Source organism: Musca domestica, unplaced genomic scaffold (genome assembly GCF_030504385.1).
Source record: "Musca domestica strain aabys unplaced genomic scaffold, Musca_domestica.polishedcontigs.V.1.1 36, whole genome shotgun sequence".
In the NCBI taxonomy this organism is placed as follows: domain Eukaryota; kingdom Metazoa; phylum Arthropoda; class Insecta; order Diptera; family Muscidae; genus Musca; species Musca domestica.
In genome coordinates, this window is record NW_026712318.1 from 6,144,968 (window position 1) to 6,160,760 (window position 15,793).

General features: G+C 35.4%; 1 protein-coding gene across 2 annotated transcripts in view; it reads left to right on the forward strand.

Moving 5' to 3' along the window:
- LOC101894317 (cAMP-dependent protein kinase type I regulatory subunit) overlaps positions 1-15,793 on the forward strand; it is a 100,042-nt gene that overhangs the window by 21,845 nt on the left and 62,404 nt on the right. Inside the window, exon 1 of one of the 2 annotated variants that reach the window (XM_059125903.1) lies at positions 1,809-1,833. The exons of the other annotated variant lie outside the window; for it this stretch is intronic. Coding sequence (XP_058981886.1) covers positions 1,828-1,833 — 6 coding nt within the window. The 5' untranslated portion in view covers positions 1,809-1,827. Of the gene's footprint in view, positions 1-1,808; positions 1,834-15,793 lie in introns of those variants that run through there. 2 annotated transcript variants of the gene reach the window in all.

Here is a 15,793-nt window from a genome sequence, read left to right on the forward strand (position 1 = left end):
CATATTGGGTTCTAGCTTCGGTGGCGAAACATTGAAAGTATAGGTCCACGTTTTGGTATAGCCCCCATATAACGGCACCTCCCGATATTAGGTATTTTGATGGTTTTGTCACATTTTTTCACGGATTTGTCTAAATATTGGTATTTGTAGGTCGTAATGGGCTCTAGTTCGTGTGGCGCAACATTGCATATATAGGACCACGCTTTGGTATAGCCCCCATATAACGGTACGTCTCGATTTTCGGTATTTTGATAATGGGTTCCAATGTTTCCTTTACCCTAAGGTGGAGGGTATTAAAAGTTCGGCACGGCCGAATTTATTTTTTTTTACTTGTTTCAACTAAGCTCATCCCAATATTTCTACCAACATAAAATCTAATGTGAATATGGGATTTATTGACCCATTCCTTTTATACATTCCTACAAGGTCAAAATTTTGAATTATTATAAGTTTGCGAGAAAAGTAATCGGTTTCCTTGAAAACTAGTGTATCTCAATATTTCTATCAACCACAGATCCAGTCTAAATATGGTATATTTCGGTTCAGTCTTTGTGGTACTTCCCCCCACAAAAGTTCAAAATTTCCCCAAAAAATATAAACAAGAAGCTGTTGCGATTTGTATGGAAGGCAAAAAGCTAAGGTTTTCAAATCGGCCCACCCTAATATACGCAGATCTCATAGAATGTGGAGCAAGTATAATGGGTTATTCAGTATTTATTTTTTAATATTTGGCAACCCTAAGAAAAGCTTTTGGTCGTACAACACTACATATGTTGTTCTGTACACTTTCTCCATTCGCTTTTGTTCCATATTCTATAAATATTTTCATACTTTTTCTGTTATTCTCTCACATACTTTTAAGCGCGCGCTTTCTCTCTCTCGCACTCACTCTCTTTTTCTCTTCCATTTCTATCTCTGCTGGTAATCACAGGCTTATAGTGATTTTTTTGCTTTGCAGAATTGTATAGTATAAACAAATTGTGTGTTAGTGTCTGTGTGATGGTATGCCATGGTTGTGTGTGTGTGTGCTACAAATGATGGTGAAGGTCATTGTGTCGTCACAAATATTGTGTTTTTATTTTTCTTTTCTAAATTTGTTTCTTATTTGGTTGGTGGCATTGTCAGTTAGCAGCCATCACAACAAACACACGCACACCAACAAGAGCTGTGATATTTTTTGCCTTTCTTTGGCAAAAGCCAGTGAACAAAAAAACGGTGGAGGTGTTTTTCCAGTTCAAAGCATTTGTTACAAAGTGTCTGTGAATGTTTTGGTGGTAAAATCGCGTAGCCTTAACTTTGTAGGGAGGGTTGGCCATTTGTGTCTTTTTTTCTGCTTTGCTTTTCGCCTGGCGGCAGCAGTGGCAATGACGAAAAGTGTCGCCTACCCTACCTAATTCTTGTTGACTTGAGAGGGTTTGGAAGTGGGGTTGGTAGGTGTTCTCAGGCTGTCGACGGCAGCATTTTGGCATCATTTGGCTGCCACCACTAGTCTGAGTGATACTGGTAACTAAGTCAACACCATCATCGACGGTTTAGTTGCCAATCAAAGTCCGACGAAACAAGACTTGGGTTTTTGTGTTTTGTGCTTGCTGCTACTGCTATTGAAGTCATCAACATTGTTGGGTTCCAGCCGTGCGGTTGCCAGTGTTGTTGGTCTCGGAAACTACTTTGCGCAACATACCTCAGTACATAGATTGCATTCGTCGTGAATTTATTTGCCCGGCTGGCTGTCGGTTCCGCACAAAACAGAAAGAATAAAATATCATTAGTCCGTCCTTTGCAAATTGTGTGTGTGCGCGTTCGTGAGTGCGTGTGTGTGTTTTTCAAATGCAAGTGAGTGTTCTCTCCACTGACCCACTGTGCTTGTTGCCAGCCAATGTACCCAGCATAAATGCATAACAAAAATATGCAACAGAAACGAGAGTGAAACTTGAAATCGGTTACCAATATTCGTGCAGTACCGCCGATTGCCAATAATCATTTTCAGTTTTGTTTTCCATTTTATTTTCTCGCTTTACAATGGTGTAAAATATAACAACAAAAACAATGTGTTCTTGGAAAAAAATCTATTGTGTTTGAATTCTTTTACTGCCATTGTTTTATGCTCTCTCTCTCTCTAGTAGCTCATTGTTTCAACACTACTCAAGTGCAATATTTTAATTTGTTGTCATTCATTGATTAATTGTTTACATTTATTGCAAGAATAATAAACAACAAATAAGAATGTGAAATAATAAGTTTGGTATTTGTACACAAATATATATATATATGTATGTAAATACCCTTAATTGTAGAGAAAAAAAATAGAAAATATGCACATTATTATTCTTTCCGAAAGAAAGAGTAGAATATTATAACTCAGAAAATCAAGCCGTTTTAATTATAATAAAAAAAAAAAAAGAAAAATAAAAAAAAAATTAAAAAATCTGTAAGTTCGGCCAAGCCGAACTTTGAATGCCCTCCATCATTTGGAACGAATTTAGCAATTTTCAAACAAATAGATTCCGTTAAAAATTCAGTGAAAATCTTAAAAATACCGAAAAAAATCGATGAATAATGTTGCTAAAATCATCAAAAAAATCAAATATCGGGAGGTACCGTTATATGGGGGCAATACGAAGACGTGGATCTGCACAGACAATTTTCTGTCATAGGCTGTAGAATCCACTACGAACTTCAAATACCAAATTTGAAACAATTCAGGAGAATACTGTCGCTAAAATCATTAAAATAGCGAATATCGGGAGGTACCGTTATATGGGGGCTACACGAAGGCGTGGACGTGCACAGACAATTTTCTGGCATAGGCTGTAGTATCCATTACGAACTTCAAATACCAAATTTGAAACAATTCCGGTGAATAATGTCGCTAAAATTAATAAAATAGTGAATATCGGGAGGTACCGTTATATGGGGGCTATACGAAGGCGTGGACCAGCACATAAAATTTTCTGTCTTAGACTGTAGTATCTATTAAGAATATCAAATACCTAATTTGAAACAATTCCGGTGAATAATGTCGCTAAAATCATCAAAATACCGAATACCGAATAGGTACCGTTATATGGGGGCTATTCGAAGACCTAAACTTACATGGTCCATTTTCAATAGCAAAATTCCGGCAGACATAATATATATTTGAGTAAAATTTTATCAACCTACTTCATTTCGTTACAAAGTAGAAACTAGAGTGATTTCCACAGACGGACACATGGGCGCACATCCGTAAATCGACATAGAATTTTATGCGGATGAAGAATATTTATACTTTGTGGGGTCTAAAATGTGTATTTCGAGGTGTTACAAACGGAAAGACAAACTTAATATACCCTCCATATTATGGTGGAGGGTATAAAAAATAACCCAAATAGCGTAACCCATATTACCATCTATATTTGTTGTAATTTTTGGCCAAGACCTTTAAACTACCGAAAATCGGAATTTTTGGGGGCTATATTAAATTGTGGACCTGAATCGAACATTTTTTGCAAGGAGAGAACTTACCTACCGAAAACCCCAACTGTCAAGTTTCAGTTAATTTGGTAGAAAACTGTGGCAGAAGTCTCAAAATAATGACAATCGGGAGGAACAGTTATGTGGGGGCTATTCCGAAACGTAGACTCATATTGCCTATTTTCAATACCAATCAGCCGGCATATAATATAAACCTTTGTGTCGAATAGCGTGAACTTTATCGTGATTTAAACAAACGGACAGACGGGCATCGCTATATCGACTTTTATCTATATTTTTTGGGGTCTTCGGCGAATGTTTCGAGGTGTTGCAAAGGAATGACAAATTTAATTACCGAATATCCGAGTTTTCGTTACATACAGGGTGAAATAAAAAAACTGCTACAAAGTCAAACGCCATAATTTTTACATTTTTTTACATTTTATTGAATGAAAGCAAAAATGTCGGAAATAGCATCAAATTTTAGAATAAGTTTAGATTGGTTCGAATTGGTCACCTTTGGCACAAATTATGGCCTTCAAATGGCCAATAAAACCGTCACACGCTGCCCGAATGTTGCTCTGCGGTATTTCGTCCCATTCCTGGCGAAGCGCTTGCTTGAGGTAATCGACACTTTGGTATTTTTTAGTGCCAACCTTACTTTCCAAAATACTCCAGACACAATTGTCCATGCAATTGGTATCCGGAGATTTTGGTAACTATTGTGTATTGGAAATGAAGCGAGGAACCTCATTTTGTAACCACTCTTGGGTGGCGTGAGCTGATAACGTGCGATGGTGCTGAGTCTTGTTGGAATGTCCAAGGTCTGCGGCCAAAATGTTTGCGTGCCCAAGGCTTTAATACACCCTCCAGAATATTTTCACGATAATATTCGGCATTTATTCCGATCACGGGCTGGCGGCCCACACCATGGCCGGCGCTTGAGTTCTGGTGGTCAACCAAAGGTGCACATTTTCAGCTCACTTCTTTGGCAAGTAAACGCGATCATTTTGTTTGTTTACAAACTGCCGGGCAACGAATGTTTTCTCATCGGAGAAACCCAAATTCGGCAATTCACCACTTTCGGCCAAGCAACTCTTTGTCTCTTTTGAGTCTATTTTCTTTCTGTTGCGGTATAAGTTCTTGCACTTTTTGGAATTTCAATGGCTTTATCCCGAGCTCATTTTTCAATATTTGACGAATGGAATATTGCAATATGTTCAGCTCACGAGCCATTTTTCGGCCACTGCAACGCGGGTTTCGATCAAGTCGCTTCTTTACTTTTCGAACCATTTCCGATGATGTTGCTGTTTTCTAATAATTTTAACAGCTGTCGGACAAGTGGCTTAGAAATGAGAGCAGTCTGAAGTTAGTTGCAGTTTTTTCATCTCACCCGGTATACCCTTCCTGTCCATATGGCTGGGGGTATAAGAAATATTTGTTGGACCCTTTTGTCCGCTGCTGGATTCGCAAGGAACATACAAGTCATCGTTTTTTTATGTTTTTGTTAGTTTGACAACGACGAGTCTCGGACTCCTCCTAAACTTGTTTTCTTTTTAGTTTTCAGTCTGGCGCCCAACGTTACTCATTACTTGATGATGAGAACACTTTGTATTTTTTTAGAACTATCCCATTATATTCAAACTGCGTGTAATGTAGAAGGTTAACTGTTTTCATTACTTGTGAATGTCCTACAACTACCACCCGTCTCCTACAACTACCAAATGTTTGCTGGGCTCTGGCCAAATTTCAGGTTTAAAACTCAATTCTCTTATCAAATACCTATAGTACAATATAAAGTAAATTTTAATAATTTTTACAGCAAAAATGCCAAATTCCGAAATTTCTGAAAATATTTATATCTTTTCAAAAATTTCAGACTGCAACAAACTCCTTTTTGCTTTGGAAAAGGTCACTTATTCTCCAAGAATTGATTAATTAAAAATTCGTTTCATTACACTACTTTTTCCCCGTTTTTATCTATTTGTTGCGAAGGACTTCACTTTCAATTTCGAAAGTCTCAATAGTTTCGAAATTATCTTCCACTTAGACATTAGAAACAATGAACATTTCCCTTTCATTGTTATGGCACTTGGATTTAACTCCTCATCCGATGCTCGTTAGGCCAACAATAATCATAATCCCTAATTCGTGTGATAACAACAAAGATAGGGACGAGCATAAGTCCTTGCCAACATCATCTAGGCTATAAGTTCTGAAAAACAAGCTGTACAACTTTTACAACTTGTTTGCAGCACACAAACACACTCTCATACTGACAGACACACACACACATACAGAAAAGAGTTGTTATGATAAAGCATCCATCTAGCTATCCCTCCTTTTCGGGACGGGGCCGCCCAAAGTAAGCCGTTCATCATGGCTAGTCCTATGGCGACAGCTAAAGTGTCTGGGCTGGCAATTGAGTTAATTAATTACATGGCCATTGGACCAGAATAACCAAACAACTTATCTCCTTTGTGACACACTTGCAGAGAGAGAGAGAGAGAGAGAGAGCAGTGTGGTAGTGGTGGTGGCGATGGTACAATGCCTGCCTCAAACAGTTAAATAAAAATCATATTTTCACTTTCACACTTTCAAAAAACGAAAATGAAAGGAAGAGCAGCAGCCGCAATGCCCGTGTGATGATGCTTTAGTCCTTCTGGCCATATTCCCTTTTTTATTTATAGCCACCGATGAGGAGTAATCACAACAGGGATATTTTTAGTTCTTCGGGTGTTGATGGGGCAATTCAATTGAGTGTAGGGCCCAAAATAGATGGAGTAAACATAGGTGTGGATGGAATTTGATAAAGAGGTCTCATATTTCCATTGAAGCCTTGGAGCAATAAAATTGCAGATAAGCAATGATGTCTCTGTAGAATGCCCATTCACACAAATTTTAAGGACGATTGTGTTAAAAAAAATTGAAACAGCTTTATGTTAAATGTGTGGCTCAACCCAAAGGGGAAATACAGATTAGCAGGGAAATATTGATACAGTCAAGATAGGATTTCAGACCTAGGAGTTTTTCTAATTTTCTGAAACACAAGCTAAAAAGTATCAGTCGGATTTGCCGAAAGATATATACCTTCAGCCAATGTTCGATTATTTAAATGTATTTTGCTTTCTGTTATGATTATTCAAATTATTGACCCTCTATGGAGTATGTTCCAAAGAAATGGGCCACTATTGTCCATTTCGTATCGGGCCTGAATAAATATGATAAAAAATATTGAAAATAGTGACCCTTTGTGGGGTGAGGTACCAGATATATATCATCTTTACAACATATCTTGTGTTAGCAAAAACGGCCAAAATGTGCCTCATTGAAATTACGGTTTAGATCCTAGGTCTCTTTTGACCAAATCCGTTTTAGGACATTTGGAGTCGATCTAGCGATGTCCGTCCGTCCCTCCGTCTGTCTGTCTGGTGCACACGATAACTCTCGAGGGGGGTATCCGATTTGATCCAAAGTTGGTACATCGTAATATTATTATCAAACTAAGATCGAGTTCGGATATGGGCAATATCGGCCTGCTCCTTGAGGTACCTCCCTGACAAATTGTTAACATTCTATAAGAAAATAATTTACTGCACGGAAAGAGAAAGGATAATGCGATTTTGCTTCAACTTTGTGAATCCTAATATTTGCATTAGTGCTGGGTCAGGTGCGGACAATATCGGTCCACTCCATCAAGTACCTCCCCCACAAAGGGGCAAAATTTTTAATAATTATAATTCTTTTAAAGTGTGATGTAAGAGTCCGATTGTCTTCAAATTACACACATCACAATATCTTTATTAAATCAAGGTCTGGTGGGATATATCGGTCCAATCCTTCTGGTACCTCCCCCCATAAAGGGTCAACATTTTGAATATCCATGAAGCTCATAAATCGCGAAATTCACATCCGTTTCCATTCAGACTTGGTACACCTCAACATTTCCATCAACACAAAATCTGTTATAAAGATGATAGAACCGAATAACCGAAACGATAATTAAATCCGAAATAAGCATCCGGTTCTTTCAATATTTCACACATCCCATTATTTCTACTAATACAAGATATACTGCGAAAAAAGGATATATCAGTGCACTCCTTCTGGTACCTCAACCGCAATGGGTCAAAATATCTAATGAATATCTATGAAGTTCATAAAACGCGAAATAAGCATCCAAGCCAACTCTCTTCAAATTTCACGCATCCAAACATTTTTGCTAACGCAAAATCTGCTGTGAAGATGATAGATATCTACCAACCACTTCTGGTACCTCAACCACAAAGGGTCACAATTTCTAATACTTATATATGTCATAACATGGGAAATAAGCCGGTGATTCAATACAACTCGCTATATCCAAATATTTCTCTCAACCAGAGACCTGAGGCGAATATGAAATTTATTATTTCGTTTAAAATTTTCAACATTTTCTAAAAATTATCATATATCTCATATAAAGTGAAAAAAGTAACCAATATAGTCCAAATCTGGAACGTCGCAATATTTATATCAAATTTATGTAGGTCAGATACGAAATGTACAATATTGGTCCATTCCTCATTGGGAACCTCCCCCAGACCGAGAGTTAATTTGATTGAAAAATTATATCCTGGACATTTGCCGCCAATATTGTCAAAGAGACTATATACCTAAAATTCATGGATTTCAAGGAATCTTGATTCGAATCTTTTAAAATATGTAAACAATGGGAAAAACTTCAACGCCTTATTTTGGTTTGTTTAAGTTGGCCTTCAACTTCCCGAGTCCGGTCAATCAGGGATGCTGATTGACACAACGGACATTTCCTCGGCAACTTCCCTCGGCGGAGACCGTAGAGCGCAGATGCCACTGGGCGTTGGTTGTTGTTGGTTAGCTCAATTTGATACATACGAGACTCTGCTCTCATTGGAAACAATTGTAGATGTAGTAGTAGAAATCGACAAAGATCTTCGGCGATCGCCGCGATCCTCTGTGATTGCATGAATCTCAGCGTTCACTTGTCGATGAGTAGTTGAAAAGTACACACTAAGGTCTCTGCGCCATCCCGTCGCACAGAGTTATAGTTCCGACAATTATTGGTTTTATTAAGAAACCTAACAACTCATCACACAATCCTACCTTTCGGTATACTTATTATTTTATAAACCTAATATTCGGCAGGGAATACGTCAATACGTCATCTGCATTATGCTGTAAAACATTTCACATGTCACTCCTAAAAGTATGCAATAGACATTTGGTATTAACTTATCAATTTCAAAATAAATAACTTGGCATTTGTACAAAGATGTCATTATTTTTTCTCCTCAAATTAATTACCGAGTTAAGCTTTAAAGAGCAGATAATTAATATTATAATTGAAACTTAATTACTTTTTAATTGAGATTAATTATTATTTTGAGAATATAATTGTATTTATGTATTGCATATATGAATGTATGTATGTGCTCACAAGTGAAGGACATTCGTGATGTCCATAAATATTCAATATTCTCCACCTTGTTTACAAGTTGTTTGTCTTAGTTGTTGGACAAATAAAAATAACTCGGTTGTAATATCCGTTTCGAACACAGGTTGTTGGTGTTGTTTTTGTTGTTCATAAGTTTTATTGAACTTTGATTAAAAAATAATTTCCTGTCATAAATTATAAATAAAATTATAAATAAAAAAAAAATAAAATAAAAAAAAAATAAAAATAAAAAAAAATAAAAAAAATAAAAAAAATAAAAAATAAAAATAAAAAAAAAATAAAAAAAATAAATAAAATAAATAAATAAAATAAATAAATAAATAAAAAAAATAAATAAAAAAATAAAAAAATATAAATAAAAAATAAAAAAAAAATTAAAAAAAATAAAAAAAATAAAAATAAAAAAAATAATAAAATTATAAATAAAAATAAAATTCCTGTCATAAACTTTGATTAAAAAATAATTTCCTTAATTACTTTTTAATTGAGATTAATTAATTTCTTTGAGAAAATAATTGTGTTTATGTATTGCATATGTGAATGTATGTATGTGCTCACAAGTGAAGGACATTCTCGATGTCCATAAATATTCAATATTCTCCACCTTGTTTACAAGTTGTTTGTCTTAGTTGTTGGACAAATAAAAATAACTCGGTTGGTAATATCCGTTTCGAACATAAGTTGTTGTTGTTTTTGTTGTTTATTACTTTTATTGAACTTTGATTAAAAAATAATTTCCTGTCATATTTGCTTTTTTTTTGTTGTAGTCGCTCTAAGCTCTAAGGAACATGCAAACTTTATCGTCTCTCAGAGGTAATATCCTTTGCAAATGCAGCGGAAAACGATACAAAAACAAAGTCGATAAAGAAATCGAAAAAAGGTTAAAGTTTGAGGGATTCGATTAACTTGTAGGGGACTTAATACCTACATTTATCCCCTACACCACGTAGCGGTAAGAGTATTATGTCTTTGTGCATTTATTTGTAAGAGAGAGTGAGAGGGAAGCGAGATAGACCCATTGTTACTTTCGAGGATCTTCATAGAATCACCAATCAAGTCCGACCGTCGGGCCGTCTTCCCTTTTATTCTTGTGAACAAAATCCAGGTAGCATTTATTATCCGATTGAGATGACATTTTCCAAACAATATTTGTCTGGCCCACGGACGGACCATATTGAAATTGGTGATAATCGATTTGAGGTTGATTGTGCACCAAATGGCCAATATAAGTCCAAATGACCTGAATTTTGACACATCCAACCGAATTCAGTCTTGAAGCAAGAACATCAAATTTAGTGAAAATTGATTCGGATATAGCTATAGCTCCCATATATATGTTTCATCCGATTGGGTGTTTAAATCCCTCACATGCGTAATAAGCACTTCACAACATTTATATTTGATATCAGATATCACATGCAGCCCAGAGATACCTCTGCCAAATTGTATCAAGATCGGTTCAGATTTGGATATAGCTGCTATACATTTTCAAACGATTTCGGTTTAATTATGCACCAAATCTTCAGCAAGTACATTAAATTTTGTGAAATTCGGTTCAGATATAGCTTTTATATATAGGTTTCATTCGATTTGCTGTTTAAGTCTCCCACATTCGGAATATGCACCCCACAAGAATGCTGTTTGGTATCAGATACAGCTCGGAAATACCTCTGCTAAATTTTATCAAGGTCGGTTCAGATTTGAATGTAGCTTCTATATATATCTTCAACCGATTTCGGGTTAATAGAGCACCAAATGGCCAATATCAATCCAAAAGTCCTGAATTTTGTTACATCCGACCGTATTCAGTCTAGAAGTAAGTATATCGAATTCGGAGTAAGTATATCGGTTCAGATATAGCTATAGCTCCCATATATAGGTTGCATCCGATTTTGGTGTTTAAATCTCCCACATTCGTAATATGCACCCCACAAAAATGATATTTGGTATCAGATATCAGATGCAGCCCAGAAATACCTCTGCCTTGGATCAAGATCGGTTCAGATTTATAGCTCCCATACATATCTTCAACCGATTTCGGTCCATATGACCACAATTTTGGCACATCCAACTGAATGCAGCCGAGAAGCAAGTACATCAAATTTGATGAAAATCGCTTCAAATATAGCTATAGCACCCATATATAACGATATGGTGTTTAATGTCCATTCGACAACAATGATATTTGGTACCAGATATCTTACAGAGCTCGGAAATAGCTCTGCCAAATTATATAGAGATCGGCTAAGATTTGAATACAGCTCCTGAATATCCTAAATCCGATTTCAGGTTTATTGTTCAAATAATGGCTTATATCAGCCCACATAGAATGAATTTCGGGACGTTCCTTCCTTCTCATGCACTCTATTGCAATGCCATTTGGTATAAAATATTAAAATGTCTTCGTAAAATTTAGTGAAAATCGATTCCGAATTGGATATGCCTCCCATATATTAGTTCCCTCTGAAACCAAACTATAACTGCTCTAAAGGCAAATGTTTATTGGTGTTATGATCTGCTTCAAATAAATTCTTCTAGGGTCGGCCCCGCCTGTCCTTACTGTTTTTTTTGCTTTAATGAAGAAAATGTTATTTAAAATAAAAAAAAATGAAGGCAATGGGGAGTATTGAGTTAAGCTGTAAATTGGGCAATTAATGTGATATCCTTTTTTTTAAGTATTACATACATTAAAATATTCAATACATAGCAGAGGTTTAAAAAATGTGTTAAAATGCTAATGAAATTATCTGTCACTAAACGTCAACCATTGTGTCATTGGCAAAGTCCGAAATTGCCTGACAACCAGCCAGTCCGCACCCCTGTTCAAAATTAGATTTAAAAATGACAACTTTACACGAAGCTTAAACTCGTTAATAATATGCCTGTTCATTGTTGATTACATACATATCTTCTGCAGGATAAAAGTGTTTTTGGTATATACTGAGTGCTCGCTCACCTGCCTGTGAGTGGGTGGGTGTATGTGTGTGTGCTTTTTTAATTATTATAGCCCAACTAAAAGGATTTTGTTTTTTCATTCGCTTGCTGTTCTGCCGAAATGAATATGAAAATGTTCGCATAAAAGCTGGCCGCTTTTCACTGAGTTAATGCGATTTACTAGCATTGATTTAATTTAAATGGAGTGTCAAGTACAGAGAACCATGAGAACCATGCCATGCCATGTCCTTGGATGCGAATGACAAGGCTTTTACAAAATTGGCATTGTGAACGTGACTAATTGAGTTCACTGGATGTTTTTGTTATTGTACAACACTGATAGATATAAGACCAAGGTATTATGCATTCAAACAATAGTGTAATTGGTGAAATTCCGAAATTTAGTACTAATTAGTACTTTTCCTACAATTATAGTACACATTTCCAAAACCACCTCCATAACTCAATTCCAAATACCAACTGAGATCTCAATATCCAATTGGACGATTCCAGCCCAATTCCAAATATAGTACCACTTTGTACTTTTCGTACAGTTAAAGTACACATTTCCAAAATCACGTCCATATCTTAACCACAGACTTCAACAGGGACATCAATATCAAATTGGAAAATTCGATCCCTATTCCTTCACCTAATACTTTAGTACTATTTAGTACTTTTTGAACAGTTGTAGTACATTCCAGCCTTATCCCTTTACACAATACCCAAAATAGTACCAGTTTGTACTTTTCGAACAACTATAGTACACATTTTCAAGATCACCTTCATATCTTGATCACAGACACCAACAGTGAAATCTACATCACATTTCATAATTTCAGCTCTATTCCCTCGCCAAATACCAAATTTAGTACTTCTTAGTATTTTTCGTACAATTATAGTACACATTTCCGAAACCATATCCATATCTTAATTCAAGATACCAACAGAGACCTTAATATCAATTTAAAAAAAAAATGCAGACCTATCCCTTCGCCCAACACAAAATTTAGTACTACTTAGTACTTTTTGAACAATTATAGTACACCTTTTCAAAATCACCTCTATATCTTAACCACAGACATCTACAGTGACCTCTATATAAAATTTGAGGAATCCAGCCTTATCCCCTCGCCCAAAACCAAACTATTTAGTACATATCGTACAAATATCGGACGCATTTTAAAACCATCGCCAAATCTCTAAGGCAGATGCCATCGATAATTTAAAAATTATATTTCAGAATTTCAGCTCTATCCTTACACTCAATGCAAAATATTATACCATTCAGTACTTTTCGTACAATTATAGTACACATTTTCGAAACCACCTACATATGTCAAGGCTACACATGAACAGCCATCATTATTCAGATTACAAGCGCTATCTGTTCACCCAATACCAAATATAGTACTATTTAGTACTTTTCGTTCATTTGTAGTACATATTTCCAAAATTACCTCTTTATCACAAACCTAGCACCAATAGGGACCCCAATACAAAATTTTAACATTCCCACTTCATTTGTTCACCCAAAAACAAACCGTTCGAAATTAAGTACCATTTAGCACAGTTCGCACACTCAGTACAATTTTCCAAAACTACCTTCATATATCAAACTTATTTTCCAACCTTGATTCTCATATCGAATTTCAAGTTTTTAGCTCTATCTCTTCACATAACACCAATTGGTAAGATTTTAGAGGTTTAGTTCCATTTTTCGAACTTTTCGTTATCTTAAAATTCGAATTTCCAAAAATCCATTGGTACATATGTCCTGCACTTCATCAGTGATTCTCATCCCAAATAACAGAATTTTAGCTCATTCCGTTTGTTCAATACAGAGTTTTCAATTTTTAGTACATGTCATATCCTTTTAATACAAATTTCCAAAAACCCAGCCTACGCTCCAAGACTACAAAAAATTCCAAGATTCTAGTTTCAGCCTTTGCTATAACTTTGAAAATCCCCATTTTTCTATCAGTGCTACTTCGGGCGCGAATTTGGACAAAATCGGGTCACTCCATCAAGTACTTCCCCCCAAAGGGTCAAAATTTTGAATAATTATAGCTCTTATAAAATGTGATGTAAGAGTCCGATTGTCTTCAAATTACACACATCCCAATAATTTTATTAACCCAAGATCTGGTGTTAAGATGGAATATATCGGACCACTCCTTCTGGTACCTCCCCCAAAAAAGGTCAAAATTTTGAATTTCCATGAAGCTCATAAAACGCGCAATTAACATCCAATTCCAATCAGACTTGGCCCATCTCAATATTTCAATATGTTATAAAGATGGTAGAGATCGGAACATTCCTTCTGGTACCTTACCCAAAGACATGTATAAAGATGGGACAAGACAGAGTCAAAATATGGCAACCCTGTGAAAAATACCTCTGTTGTTATGATATCGTAACAACATAGTTGCCAATGTTAAGCAATTTAAACCGCCAAGGCAGTATGCAATTATTTGGGAAAGCATATGGAATAGAATTTTGAAACCAATATTTTGGATTATCCAAACTTTTATATTTCATTCTTTCCTATAATTGTGTTTTTTTATATTAACATTCCTCTGTCAGAATCAAGTGGAAGTGGATATTTATATATATATATATATATATATATATATATATATATATATATATATATATATGTATATATATATATATATATTTATATATATATATATATATATATATATATATATATATATATATATATATATATATATATATATATATATTTTTTTTTTTTTTTTTTTTTTTTTGAAAATTTCGACCTTTTATGGGGAGGTACCAGAGAGAGAGTGGACCGCTAATATCTAGGGTTAATAAAATTATTGGGCTATGCGAAATTTAAAGATGATAGGACTCTTACGTCGCATTTTTTAAAAGTTGTAATTATTCAACATTTTGACCCTTTGTGGGGGAGGTACCTGATGGAGTGAACCGATATTGTCAATTTTCGCACCTGACATAGCTGATGAAAATATTACGATTCGCAAAGTTGGATCAAAATCGGATTATCCCTTCTCTTTCTGTGCAAAAAAATATTTTTTGAAAATTTCGAGAAGGAGTGAACCGATAAGACAATCGGACTCTTACGTCACATTTCATAATAGTTATAACTATTCAAAATTTTTACCATTTGTGGTGGGGGGGGGGGGGGGGGGGGGGTATACCTGTTGGAGTGGACCGATATTGTCCATCTCCGAACTCGATCTACGTTTGAAAATAATATTATGATGTACCAACTTTGGATGAAATCGGATGCTCCCTTCGAGTGTTATCGTGCGCACCAGCCAGCCAGACAGACAGACGGACGGACATCGCTAGATCGACACCAAATGTCCTGAAACTGATTTGGCCCAAGGAGACGTAGTGTCTAAAACCGTTATTTCGACCCTCTGTAGCCATGTGGCTGAGGGTATAAAAATATTTTCTTTTCCAACAATAGGTGGTGCGTATAGTGATCACAGCCCAGTGCAAATTGTTGTGATTAGTATTAATGTGTTAATAGTACGAAATCAATCCATTGTTATTGTTAATATTTTGTTTATTTGTGGCATCTTTTATTGAAATTTTTTCTCCTATTTTTCTTGTTTCTCTCTCCCTCTCCAACAGAAGCTAACCACCAACCAAAGTGGCAATAAATTAAGTCGTTAAATATAATGAATGGAATACTTTTTATTTCTTAATTTCATATAAAATTTAAGAAAACAACAAAGCTATGAAATATGCTACGCAATTTATAATCAAAAGTGAGAAATTTTTGCGATATAGACATGCCTAAATAAACAAATAATTACGGCGAAATTTATATTTGCAAGCGGATAATGATGATGATGATGGTGTGGTATATAAAGTTTGCATAGAAAAATAACACTCGATGCTTTATGATTATTTTTTTTGAGGGAAAAATTC